At 39.0% G+C, this 13,890-nt stretch overlaps 1 protein-coding gene across 1 annotated transcript in view; it reads left to right on the top strand.

Moving 5' to 3' along the window:
* Positions 1 to 13,890, top strand: part of LOC106875167 (F-box only protein 32) — an 84,206-nt gene that overhangs the window by 56,162 nt on the left and 14,154 nt on the right. Inside the window, exons 4-6 of the mRNA XM_089344750.1 lie at positions 1,442 to 1,534; positions 8,039 to 8,132; positions 9,654 to 9,823. Of these exons, the coding sequence (XP_089200876.1) occupies positions 1,442 to 1,534; positions 8,039 to 8,132; positions 9,654 to 9,823 (357 nt within the window). The remainder of the gene's footprint in view (positions 1 to 1,441; positions 1,535 to 8,038; positions 8,133 to 9,653; positions 9,824 to 13,890) is intronic.

The following is a 13,890-nucleotide window of genomic DNA, read 5'->3' as shown; positions in this document are numbered from 1 at the left end:
CTCACATATGCACTTCACTCATCACTTACATGCACTTCACTCATCACTCACACCCACACATCACTCACACTTTACTCGTCACTCACACGTCTTCACTCATCACTCACACACAGTCTGATCCTTTATTCTACCTGCTGTTGGTTCTTGATTACATGGTGGACCAAAGATAACCTTGAAAAGTATAACTTAGAACAGTCAAGATGGGAACATCCTACTCAAGATCACCCAGTGTCACATAGGCTCCTGTGGAGTACAGCACACAGAATCAGATATAACCAGGGAAACTAAAAAAAAGTGGGAGCTGCAAGGAAAGCAAGATTCCCACTGGATCCTGATTCTTTTATCATGTAACCCCACTCTAATTGTAGAATTTATGCCAATATTGGTTTCAAATTTTGGCACAAGGCCAGCAATTTGAGGGGAGGGGTACATTGTTTACATCAACCCCAGTGTTCATCTGGTACTTATTTTATCCACCTTAAAAGGACGGAAAGTAAAGTTGCCCTTGGTGGAATTTGAATTTAGAGTGGACGAAATACTGCTAAACATTTTGTCCAGCATGGTAACAATTTTACCAGTTCACTGTCTTAATTTATGCCAATATTGACCAAACAAAACTCTTCAGGACCCTCGAAGAGTAAACCTGATAACACTGTATAACGTGATTTTTACCTTTGGGTAAGCAACTGTTATTTCTTATTTGCTTACCCCTACAAAGCATGAAAAATTTGCTGATATTTCCTCCAAACTTTGCTTCTGTTACATTTATTCAAGCCCCAAAGAATCCCTCTCATCATATGGCTGTGATGATCCCCCACGTGATCAGAGATGCACATATTGTCAACTACTAAGGGACATGCTCGAGTTGTTAAGGTCAAGCAAATCTGTGGTATTGAGCAGAATAATGGCTATAATGATATTTCTGCCTCAACAACCCAGCACTGGATCTGTCTGAAATGTAATGGAAAATAGGTCAGTTTGAAAACATCGATGTCCAGGTGACAAAAGCAAAGTTTGAAGGGAATCGTGGTCATTTTCTTTGATTTCTAGACAGAAGGACAAAGGAAATTACACAGCGTAGTCTGGTCATCTTCAGAATCATGAAGGATGAATGTCACCTTCTCACCCTCACTTTAGTTATCATTCACTAATCCATCATTGTGCTTGTGCTCACTTTATTCATCACTCACATTCACTCATTCTTCACTGTATCTCCATCGATTCTTGCTCAATCCAAACACTCAACTCATTCACTCTGCCTTACACCTCTCCTGCACTCACTCAGCACCATCACTCACCTCTATTATGTTTTTTCCTAACACTGTTTCAACAGATTCTGTCATTCCAACACTCATACTCATATATCACCCACTCATTAGTATTTACACTACTCAGTTATTATCAACTGAGAATCACTTATCTAAATTTCGTATATTTCCAGAGGAAAATTCACACGAGTGTAAGTGAAGCTTTCATCCGACTCGATCTCAGTGGAGCTGTGAAGGATGTTCGGAGATTCAACTATGTTTGTTCTGTGAGTAAACACTTTCACTCACCTTAAATATATATATTGTAAGTGTGTGTGTGTGTATTTTATCTTTTACTTGTTTCAGTCATTTGACTGTGGCCATGCTGGGGTACTACCTTGAAGAATTGTTAGTGAAATGTCTCGACCCCTGGTACTTGTTTTTTTTTTAAAGCCTGGTTCTTATTCTGTCAGTCTCTTATGCTGAAGCGCTAGGTTATAGGGATGTAAACACAATAACACCAGTTGTCAAGTGGTGTAGGGATACAAACACAGACACAAAGACACACACACACACATGCACACACACACACACACACACACACAAACACACATGATGGACTTCTTTCAGTTTCCATCTACCAAATCCACTCACAAGTCTTTGGTTAGCCCAAGGCTATGGTAGAAGACATTTGCCCAAGTGAGACTGAACCTGGAACCATGTGGCTGGGAAACAAACTTTACCACTCAGCCATGCCTAAACACAGGTATGAATTATACTGTGTAACATGATTTTTACCCTTGGGTAGCAATTGTTATTTCCTATTTGCTGACCCCTAGGAAGTATGAAAATTTTGATTTTGTTATGATATTTATTCAAACCATAAAGAATTCCTCTCAAGACTTGGCTATAATACTCTCCCACTACTCTTGCTCATGATCAGAGATGCCCATACTGTCAACCACTAAGAGACATGCTCAAGGGGTTAAGGTCAAGCAACTGACAAGCAAATCTGTGGTATTGAACAGAATATTTGTTAAAACAATAATTCGTCATGTACTTAGAACTCTAATTCACATAATAATAGTGATATATCTAACTTAAGGGTTCTCAACCATTTTTTATCGATGAACCCCTTTGATTACTATTTTATTCTGGTGGACCCCATAGCCATTTGATGTTTAAAAACTAGCTTTATAGAAACTTCTTTAGAGAAAGAAACCTAGCTGTGAGAAGACCTGGAATTTGGGGGACTTATTTTTTGCACATATTTTTATCTGTCCACTCAGTGGAATCTGTCTTGTACTGGAGTCTTGTATTTGTTGTTGGTGGATGATCAGTCTATTTCTGAGAGTAAGCTTTGTTTGACCTGTATAATCTTCTAGTTTCCATCTACCAAATCCTCTAAGAAGGCTTTGATCAGCCCGACGCTATAGTAGAAGACAATACACATCTAAAGCAGGGTCTGTTTGATATTTATTAATTCATTTATAATGTTTAAAATGTATCATACTATACTATGTATGAGATGGAGAAAAGTAAAGAACACAATTTTATCTAACAGGGGCAAGTTAATACATTTCTGAAGCAGAGGTAAAGAACAGCTTTTATCTTTTTTTCTTTTACGTGTTTCAGTAATTTGGCTGTGGCCATGCTGGGGCAGTGCCTTGAAGCATTTTTTTTGCTGAACCACTTAGCTACAGGGATGTAAACAAGCCAACACCAGATGTCAAACGGTGGTGGTTTGTTCACCAACACGCACACACACTCCCGCAATATATTAATCAAGGTGTACAGTATTATGTATCATTACCCTGTACACTTTGATTAATATACCCACTCTACTGACAGATATACGAGTGCATTTTTTTCTGACTTATGAACTCTTAGACATCTATATATATATATATATATATATATATATATATATATATATATATATATATATATATATATATATATATATATATATATATACAGCCCAAGGTAGTTTTTCTACCTGGCAGGCTCCTGTCAACTGTCCTACCCATGCATGCATGGAAGATGGACGTTAAACGGCAATGATGATGATGATATATATATATGACAGGCTTCTTTCAGTTTCCTTCACAAGGCTTTGGTTGGTCCGAGGCTATAGTAGAAGACACTTGTCCAAGGTGCCACGCTGTGGGACTGAACCCAAAACCACGTGGTTGGAAAGTAAGCTGCTTACATAGTCATGCCTGCACTTATTCTTACCATACAGCCTCACATAGCTATTTCTATTACACCATATGCAGATGAACCAGCTTCAAACATAGGGTCTGTTTACTCAATAAAGAGTACAGTATTCCTGGATTTCTGGGAGCTGGATAAGCAGTCTGTTATTCTATGTGACTGAGGAACGGGGGTGAGGGTTCTGTGAGAAAGAGAGGGTGAGGGGGTGTCAAGACTTGAAATTTATTGGCCCGGGGGGGGGGGGGATAGTTGGTGATAATGACTGTAGTGATTCAGTGGTACTTTAGTTATCAACTGTTGGAAGTTTATAGAAAACCATGAAGCATATAATTTCTATGAAAATCTGTTTATTTTTTTCCTGAAGTGTTTGATTCTTGAGTTGATTAAAGCTCACATATGTCGTACTGATGATGAAGTCTTTGGGGAGAACATCTTTGAAAACAATTCTCTTTTGATACACTTGTCATTTCTAACACAGTCACACGGAGTTCTTGAAATGTTATGTCGAGGGATTAGTTTTTAACTGATTTCTTCTCACCCGATGGGCTAGCTTAATATCTGTATTGATTTAAAGATTGTTTATACTAATGCAGACATGGAAGTAATTTACTTATTATAAAATATAATAAAATAAATTTTCTTTGCATGTTTTAAGTTGCGAAACAATTGTTGTGATATAAGAATTTCCAGTGGTTAAATAAATGTTATCATGCTGTATCTCTCTTGTTATTTATAACTTTATACACTCCTTATGGTTTTCTTTTGTTCTGTACAATATATTCTATGTTTTGTAGATTGATACATTAAGGACCTTTTTTTTATATGAGTAGCACCAGATTAGTTGAATTCATATTTTGTAACTTAAATTTATATCATCATCATCATCATCGTTTAACGTCCGCTTGCCATGCTAGCATGGGTTGGACGATTTGACTGAGGACTGGCGAACCAGATGGTTGCACCAGACTCTAATCTGATCTGGCAGAGTTTCTACAGCTGGATGCCCTTCCTAATGCCAACCACTCCGAGAGTGTAGTGGGTGTTTTTACGTGCCACTGGCATGAGGGCCACTCTGGCAGTACTGGCAACGGCCATGCTCAAATAGTGTTTTTTACATGCCACCTGCACAGGAGTCAGTCCAGTGGCACTGGCAACAACCTCGCTCAAATGTTTTGTTCACATGCCACCAACACAAATGCCAGTAAGGCGACGCTGGTAACGATCATGCTCGAATGGTGCTTTTTATGTGCCACTGGCACAGAAGTCAGACAGCTGCTCTGGCAATGATCCCACTTGGATGGTGCTCTTAGCGCTCCACTGGCACGGGTGCCAGTCATTGAATTTGGTTCAGTTTCAATTCCACTTTCCCCAACAGGTCTTTGCAAGCAGAGTTTAGTGTCCAATGAAGGAAGGTTAGCATGAGTGCCAGTTGTCAAATTTGGTTCGATTTCGATTTCACTTGCCTCAACAGGTCTTTGCAAGCAGGGTTTTGTGTCCAAAGAAGGAAAGGTATGCATAATTGGGCTGGCTACACCCCTGGTAAAAGCAATGGGTTATGGTCTTACTTGTCTTGCGGGGTCTTCTCATGCACAGCATATTTCCAAAGGTCTCGGTCACTAGTCATTGCCTCGGTGAGGCCTAATGTTCGAAGATCGTGCTTCACCACCTCATCCCAGGTCTTCCTGGGTCTAGGGGTTGGACAAAATATTGGAAACACCTTAAAATTTCAAACAAATTTATTTTAATATGGGGTAGGATTGCCTTTGGTAGTAATTACAGCTTGAATCCTATGAAGTATGGACTCGTACAAAGTTTAAATTGTTTCCAAAGGAATTTTTGTCGATTCTTCATCTAAAACAGTCTCCAGTTCTTGTAGTGATGATGGTGGAGGATATCGACTCCTTACATGTTTTTCTAAAATGCACCATAAATGTTCAATAATGTTGAGATCTGGGGACTGCGGTGGCCAGATAAGATGTTCAACTTCACTAGAATGTTCCTTGTGCCATTCAGTAACAACTTTAGCTGTGTGAATTGGTGCATTATCATCCTGAAAGATTGTTTCCCTCCGGAAACAGTTCCGCAGTCACAGGATGAATTTGATCAGATAAAATGTTTAAATAGTCTTGACTATTAATTCTGCCATGAAGGGAAACCATTGGGCCAACGGATTTCCAAGATATAGCCCCCCCCCCCCCCCCGCCACATAATCACAGATCCTCCTCCATGTTTAACAGTTGGAAGAAGGCAGTCTGGGTCAAATCGCTTGATATATGTTATCTAAACACTCTTAATTTTTGAACCCAAATAAGAACACCAATAACATCTATAAACATATACTGAAACATTACTTTCAGTTCAACTTAACATAAACATTACTTCCTATGATGTTCAATACGTTGTGCTCAATTAACCTTATTCATTTGATTTCATGGCTCTTTCGTACATCCATATCATTCATTTACTGCTTTCACATTATTCAGCAAAGATAGGAGTTATTTATCCTGTTTCAAATTATATTAGTGGCATTATTCTACGTCTAGGAATTTCATTTGTCTTCTTAAACTTTCTTAGACACATCTAAGATTCTGAAAGCAATCCTAGTTCACTTGTTTACGTTCATCGTAAGATGAATCCAAAACATATAAACATTCTCTTCTCTCTGCTCTATGACGCATAAATTACTGAACAATATAACATTCTCATTATTTACATTATTTACATTTGACGGATATTTGTCCTCATCTTTTTTGTTGTTAACACAACGTTTTGGCTGATATACCCTCCAGCCTTCGTCAGGTGTCTTGGGGAAACTACGGGCATATGGCGTAGTGGTTAAGAGCGCGGGCTACTAACCCCAAGGTTCCGAGTTCGATTCACGGCAGCGACCTGATTAATAATAGTAATAATAATAATAATAATATAATAATAGTAACATCGTTAGGAATGAGAACCCAGGTTCGAAATCAAGACACCTGACGAAGGCTGGAGGGTATATCAGCCGAAACGTTGTGTTAACAACAAAAAAGATGAGGACAAATATCCGTCAAATGTAAATAATGTAAATAATGTAAATAATTCCTCATCTCTTAAATATAGAACTGCAATATAACATTCTATTTCATCTCTTGGAAAACCCTTGCATTAACAGATATAGAATGTGATCACCGAAGTAAACTTTGGTAATAATATTAACTTAGTCTTTACAAATAATTTTTACTCCTTTAACCCCTTCTTCTTGCCCCTTTCATTTACATCTAACTTAATAACATAGTCTATCTCTGTAGATTAATAGACCACCCATTACCTTTATTAATTGTCAATCATTTAATATCTTACTAACTAATATAAGCATCATTTTCCTATACATATAGCACTGCTTTAATATCAATCACCACACGACTAACATGTGTATATACGTACAAATGTGTATATATATGCATGTATGTGTGTGTGTGCATGTTTGTGTATATATACATATGTGTACACATATTTATGTATATGTATGAAATTGTGTATATGTATATGTATATATATATATATATATATATATAAGAATCAGGATCCAGTGGGAAATAAAAGAATAAAAGAATTCATTTAACATATGCGTTTTACTCCATTTACTAAGTTTGTATATATATATATGTATATATATATATATATATATATATATATATATATATATATATATATATATATATATATATATATATATATATATATATATATATATATATATATATATAGATAGATAGATAGATACAGGTGTGGCTGTGGTAAGAAGCTTGCTTCTCAACCACATGGTTCCAGGTTCAGTCCCAGTGCCTGGGACCTTATGCAAGTGTCTTCTACTATAGCTTCAGGCCAACCAAAACCGTGTCAGTGGATTTTGGAAGACAGAAACCGAAAGAAACTGGAGGGTGGCGAGCTGGCAGAAATGTTAGCACACTGAGCGAAATGCTTAGCGGTATTTCGTCTGCCACTATGTTCTGAGTTCAAATTCTGCCGAGGTCGACTTTGCCTTTCATCCTTTTGGGGGGTCGATATAATCGACTTAATCCGTTTGTCTGTCCCTGTTTGTCCCCTCTGTGTGTAGCCCCTTGGGGGCAGTAAAGAAACAAGAATCTGAAAGAAGCTTGTTGTATGTATGTATGTATGTATATATGTGTGTTTGTGTGTGTGTATTTGTCTTTGTGTCTGTGTTTGTCTCCCTGGCATCGCTTGACACCCGATGTTGGTGTGTTTATGTTCCTGTATCTTAGCAGTTCAGCAAAACAGACAGAATAAGTACTAGGCTTACAAAGAATAAGTCCAGCAGGTCGATTTCTTTGTGTAAAACCCTCTATGGTGGTGCTCCAGCATGGCCACAGTCAAATGACTGAAACAAGTAGAAGAATCTATATATTATATATATATATATGCACAAAATGCTCATACACACACATGCTCATGCACACGCATCTAAATATATAGACACTCGTGCCTCTATACAGACTTACTTATTCATTCATTTATTTATTTGTTTATTTATTTGTTTATTTATTCATTTGTAATCTTTGTGTTTCCTGTTGCAGCTGCTAGAAATATTAATAACCACTAAACTGTCCAGCCTCAGTGGTAACACACAGAAATATCTCTTCCACACATTGGAAGAGGTTTTAACTCAGGGTAAGACAACTTTTCTCTACTTGAGCGCAGCTAACTTACCTAAGGTACATAACTCCTGCACTTGATCAACGTCTTACTACTGCTGTGAGGAGGACGTCACGGTAGTCAAACAACTTGCTAGAAATAGCAGCAAAACCTCCCTCATAAAACACACAGTCTTTAATGAGTATGTGTGTCCAAGTTTATATATGTGTATGTGTTTATACATATATATATATGTGTGTGAGTGTGTGTGTATGAGTTTATATATGTATACATATATATATATATGTGTGTGTATGTGTGTGTGTGTGTGTGTGGAGGCGCATTGGCCCAGTGGTTAGGACAGCGGACTCGCGGTCATAGGATCGCGGTTTCGATTCCCAGACTGGGCGTTGTGAGTGTTTATTGAGCGAAAACACCTAAGGTTCCGGCAGGGGGTGGTGGCGCACCCTGCTGTACTCTTTCACACAACTTTCTCTCACTCATACTTCCTGTTTCTGTTGTGCCTGTACTTCAAAGGGCCAGCCTTGTCACACTGTGTCACGCTGAATATCCCCGAGAACTATGTTAAGGGTACGCATGTCTGTGGAGTGCTCAGACATGTGTACCCTTAACGTTAATTTCATGAGCAGGCTGTTCCGTTGATCGGATCAACTGGAATCCTCGACATCGTAAGCGACAGAGTGCCAACATATATATATATATATATATATATATATATATATATATATATATATATATATATATATAGGTAATAACTATTGCCACCCAAACACTGGAATAGCCGCCACTGGAGGACACCACCTTCAGCTGGTTATCCAATGCACAGTCAAGCATCCATCAGACATGTAGCAGACGAATATTTGTAGATAAGGTTGAAACCATTGTGTTGGTGGTCCTGAAGCTGGAATAGTAGAGAGTTCTCTCCCTGCTTGCAGTGTATATAGAGTGTGGAGCGCACTGAACAACCAGCTGGAAGAAGGTGTCCTCCTATAGTTGAAATAACAGGTATCATCTGTTCCCGTGTTTAGATGGTGTTAAACATTACTTCTCAGTATAAATTCTGCTTTCGTTTCTTATAGAGATTTTCTTAACGAGCTAGTTTAACTTAGTATGATCAAACCCTTGGTGATCCACATTTCTTATCGATCACTTCTAACACTATTGAATTTTGTGTATTTAAACAAGACGATCCACGTTTTTTATTGAACGTTGTGAACATTTAAGTCATAATCGATATTATTGAATTTTGTAAACATTGGATCTTTTTAAACATGTTTTTCTACTTTGTAATTTTAAACTTTTAACATTAATAAACAAAAAATATTGTTGAAACTAGTTTGGAATGTATGTAAATAAATTTATTTAAAAACAATTACAAGTTTTTCAAATTCAGGTGCATTTTCAACCACAAATTTTTCTATATTTTCTCCTGCATGGAAATACACCCCCTTTTGTTATATATGTATGTATGTGTGTGTGTGTTTGTGTGTGAGTATAAACAGTTAGTGTATTTTTCCCTTCTCTCATTTTTCCCAGTTCTAAAACTCGAGTATAACTTAGAGGCTGTGCGCAGGTTACTACATCTTTCACAAAAAGCCCTCAATGATGGCATTCATACACATATCGGGAGCCAAGCTCTTTGGGCACAACACAATGATGCAGTTGCCAGGATGATTAAGAAGCTGGAAACGTTCCAGTTAACAGAGGTCAGTATTAATTTGTGAATTGTGTCTCTATGTGTGTGTGTGTGTGTGTGTGTGTGTGTGTTTGTATATATGTACACGTGTTTGCATGCATGTATGTCCGATTATACATACGTGCATACATGTCTGGTCATACACATGTGTATGCATTTGTGTCTGGTCATGTACATGAGCATCTGGTTGCACACATTTATGCCTGCATGTCTGGTTGTACACATGTGCATGCATGTATGTCTGGATGTGTGTTTGTATATATGTACATGTGTACGCATGTATGCCTAATGTGAGTTTGTATGTATGTACACACATGTTTGTGTATATGTGTTTATATATATGTTACCCATATGTTTCTATGCCTGGACGTGCATTTATATATATGTACACGTGTACATGCCTGGATGTATGTTTGTAGGTATGTACACATGCGTCTGTCTTTGTATGTACATACACATATGTATGCGCCTAGGCCTGGTTGTGTGTGTGTATATTCACATGTGTATGTATGTGTGTCTGGGTGTGTGTGAATATGTGTTTGTGTGTACCTCTTTGCATGTGTAGCGTATGAGTCTAAGTGTATGTGCATGTGAGTATGTGTATGTTTATATGTATGTGGGAGCCTGTGTATGTCTCTCTGCATTTGGGTCATTCTTACCAGTATATTTATGAGCACTTGAGTGTGTGTGTACATATGAAAGTGCCTATGAGTGTTTTGGGAAACTCCTATAGTTGTGTGTATGTGTGTGTGTGTGTGTGTGTTTGTGCTTATATGTGTGTATGTCTATATATATGTACGTTTGTGCTTATATGTATGTGTGTCTTCTATTACTAGGCATTAGATTTTGACAGGTGGTGAGAGAGAGAGAGGGAGAGACTGAGAGTGAAACAGAGGGATAGCTTTAACCGTTTTACTGTGGAAATCAAATAATATATCTACACATACCCTTAACTGTGGAAAGCAGGTTTATATGAGGAAGGTCATGTTTGGAACAAGTTTTTGTTGAAAGATGTCTAGTTTATTGAGGCATCACAACTTGCAGGAAATACCAGATTCTATGTTTTGGGTGGATATCTAACATCATTTCTGGAATGACCATGAAGTTTAATTTCACAGCGAAAGAGTTAGTATAAGATAACCCCATACAATGTTTTTAATGTTATTTAATATAAAACAATCCCATAACCTCTATGGAATACATTATTCAAGCCTTTTTATTGTGGACAGTAGATATATATATATATATGTGTATATATATATATATATATATATATATATATATATATATATATATATATATATATATATATATATATATATATGACATGGAGAAAGCCTTTGACAGGGTCCCCCGATCCCTTATCTGGTGGTCAATGAGGAAACTTGGGATAGAAGAATGGTTAGTGAAAGCTGTGCGAGCCATGTACAGAGATGCTGTCAGTAAGGTGAAGGTTGGAAATGAGTACAGTAATGAATTCCGGGTAGAGGTAGGGGTCCACCAAGGTTCCATCCTCAGCCCCCTCCTATTTATCATAGTCCTCCAGGCGTGCACAGAGGAATTCAAGACAGGTTGCCCCTGGGAGCTCCTCTATGCTGATGACCTTGCACTAATTGCGCAGTCACTATCAGAACTAGAAGAGAAGTTTAAGGTGTGGAAGCAAGGACTAGAATCGAAGGGTCTTAGAGTCAACCTAGCAAAAACCAAAATCCTAATAAGTAGGAAGGTAGATAAAACACACACCCCTTCAGGTAGATGGCCCTGCTCAGTATGCAGTAAAGGAGTAGGTAGTAACTCTATAAGATGTACCCGGTGCAAGCTATGGATACATAAGAGGTGCAGCAATATCAAAGGCAGATTAACTACAAAGTTAGTTTTTGTATGTGGCAGATGTTCAGGTGCAATAAACACTGTAAACAAACAGGAAACAACTTCTATCGCATTCCAGGGAGAAAAACTAGAGGTAGTTGATAGCTTCCGCTATCTGGGTGACCAAGTTAGTAGTGGGGGTGGGTACGCTGAAAGTGTAACTGCTAGAATAAGAATAGCCTGGGCAAAGTTTAGAGAGCTCTTACCTCTGCTGGCGACAAAGGGACTCTCACTCAGGGTAAAAGGCAGACTGTATGACGCACGTGTACGAACAACCATGCTACATGGCAGTGAAACATGGGCTGTGACTGCTGAGGACATGCGTAAGCTCGCAAGGAATGAAGCCAGTATGCTCCGCTGGATGTGTAATGTAAATGTGCATACCCGTCAGAGTGTAAGTATCTTGAGAGAAAAGCTGAACATAAGAAGCGTCAGTAGTGGTGTGCAAGAGAGACGATTGCGCTGGTTTGGACATGTGGTGAGAATGAATGAGGATAGCTGCGTGAAAAAGTGCCACTCCCTAACAGTTGAGGGAACCCGTGGAAGAGGTAGGCCCAGGAAGACCTGGGCTGAGGTGGTGAGGTGAGACCTTCGAACATTGGGCCTCACCGAGGCGATGACTACTAACCGAGACCTTTGGAAATGTGCTGTGCGTGAGAAGACCCGGCAAGCCAAGTGAGATCGTTGCCAGTGCCCCTGGACTGGCTCTTGTGCGGGTGGCACATAAGATGTACCATCCTGAGCATGACCGTTGCCAGTACCGCCTGACTGGCCTTGTAGGGATTTCGAGCGAGATCGTTGCCAGTGCCCCTGGACTGGCTCTTGTGCGGGTGGCACATAAAAGACACCATTTCGAGCGTGGCCGTTTTCGTGCGGGTGACACGTAAAAGCACCCACTACACTCTCTGAGTGGTTGGCGTTAGGAAGGGCATCCAGCTGTAGAAACTCTGCCAAATTAGATTGGAGCCTGGTGTAGCCATCCGGTTGCACCAGTCCTCAGTCAAATCGTCCAACCCATGCTAGCATGGAAAGCGGACGTTAAACGATGATGATGATGATGATATATATATATATATATAGGGAGAATTCACAAAAAAACAAAAGACGAAGACAGGTGGTGAAGACAACAAACAGATGTATTAGTGTAATGCTCAGGAAGTGAAAAAGTCTTTAACGTGTCAAGCCTATGCTCTTCCACAGAAAGGAACACAGAAAGAAGTGGCCATGCTGGAGCATCGCCTTTAGTCGAGCAAATCGACCCCAGGACTTATTCTTTGTAAGCCTAGTACTTATTCTATCGGTCTCTTTTGCCGAACCACTAAGTTACGTGGACATAAACACACCAGCATTGGTTGTCAAGCGATGGTAGGGGGACAAACACGGACACACAAACACACACACACACACACACACGAAGGGATTCTTTCAGTTTCCATCTACGAAATCCACTCACAAGGCTTTGATCGGTCCGAGTCTATAGTAGAAGATACTCGCCCAAGGTGCCACGCAGTAGGACTGAACCCGGAACCATGTGGTCGGTTAGCAAGCTTATTACCATACAGCCTCTCGACTTTTTCCACTGTTCACTTTCTCTGCATATTCTATGTACTCTTCATGCACTTTTGGCTAGTTTTTCTGATGAGTTGTACAACACCTGAGCACTGTATACAACAAAGGCATCATTATTTTTATTAAGTCAGCAAGCTGGCAGAATTGGTAGCACGCTGGGCAAAGGGCTTAGCGGTATTTCGTCTGTTGCTATGTTCTGAGTTCAAATTCTGCTTGGGTCAATTTTCTCTTTCATCCTTTTGGGGTCGATTAAATAAGTACCAGTTACGCACTGGGGTCGATGTAATTGACTTAATCTTTTCCCCAAAATTTGGGGCCTTGTACTTTCAGTAGGAAGGATTATTATTATTAAGGTGGCGAGCTAGCAGAATTGTGAGCATGCTGGGCAAAATGCTTAGTGGTATTTTGTCTGTCTTTATGTTCTGAGTTCAAATTCCACTGAGATCAACTTTGCCTTTCATCCTTTTGGTGGGCGATCAATTAGGTACCAGTGAAACACTGGGATTGATGTAATTGACTAATCCCCTCCCCACCAAATTTCAGATTCTTGTGCTTCCAGTAGAAAGGATCATTATCATTATTATTATTATTATCATTATTCAGTAGTTTTATTTTTATAACGTGCTTTCACTTCACTAC

Source organism: Octopus bimaculoides, chromosome 28 (genome assembly GCF_046866305.1).
Source record: "Octopus bimaculoides isolate indiv1 chromosome 28, ASM4686630v1, whole genome shotgun sequence".
NCBI lineage: Eukaryota > Metazoa > Mollusca > Cephalopoda > Octopoda > Octopodidae > Octopus > Octopus bimaculoides.
The sequence above is the reverse complement of the archived record's forward strand: the minus strand, read 5'-3'. Positions and strand labels throughout refer to the sequence as shown.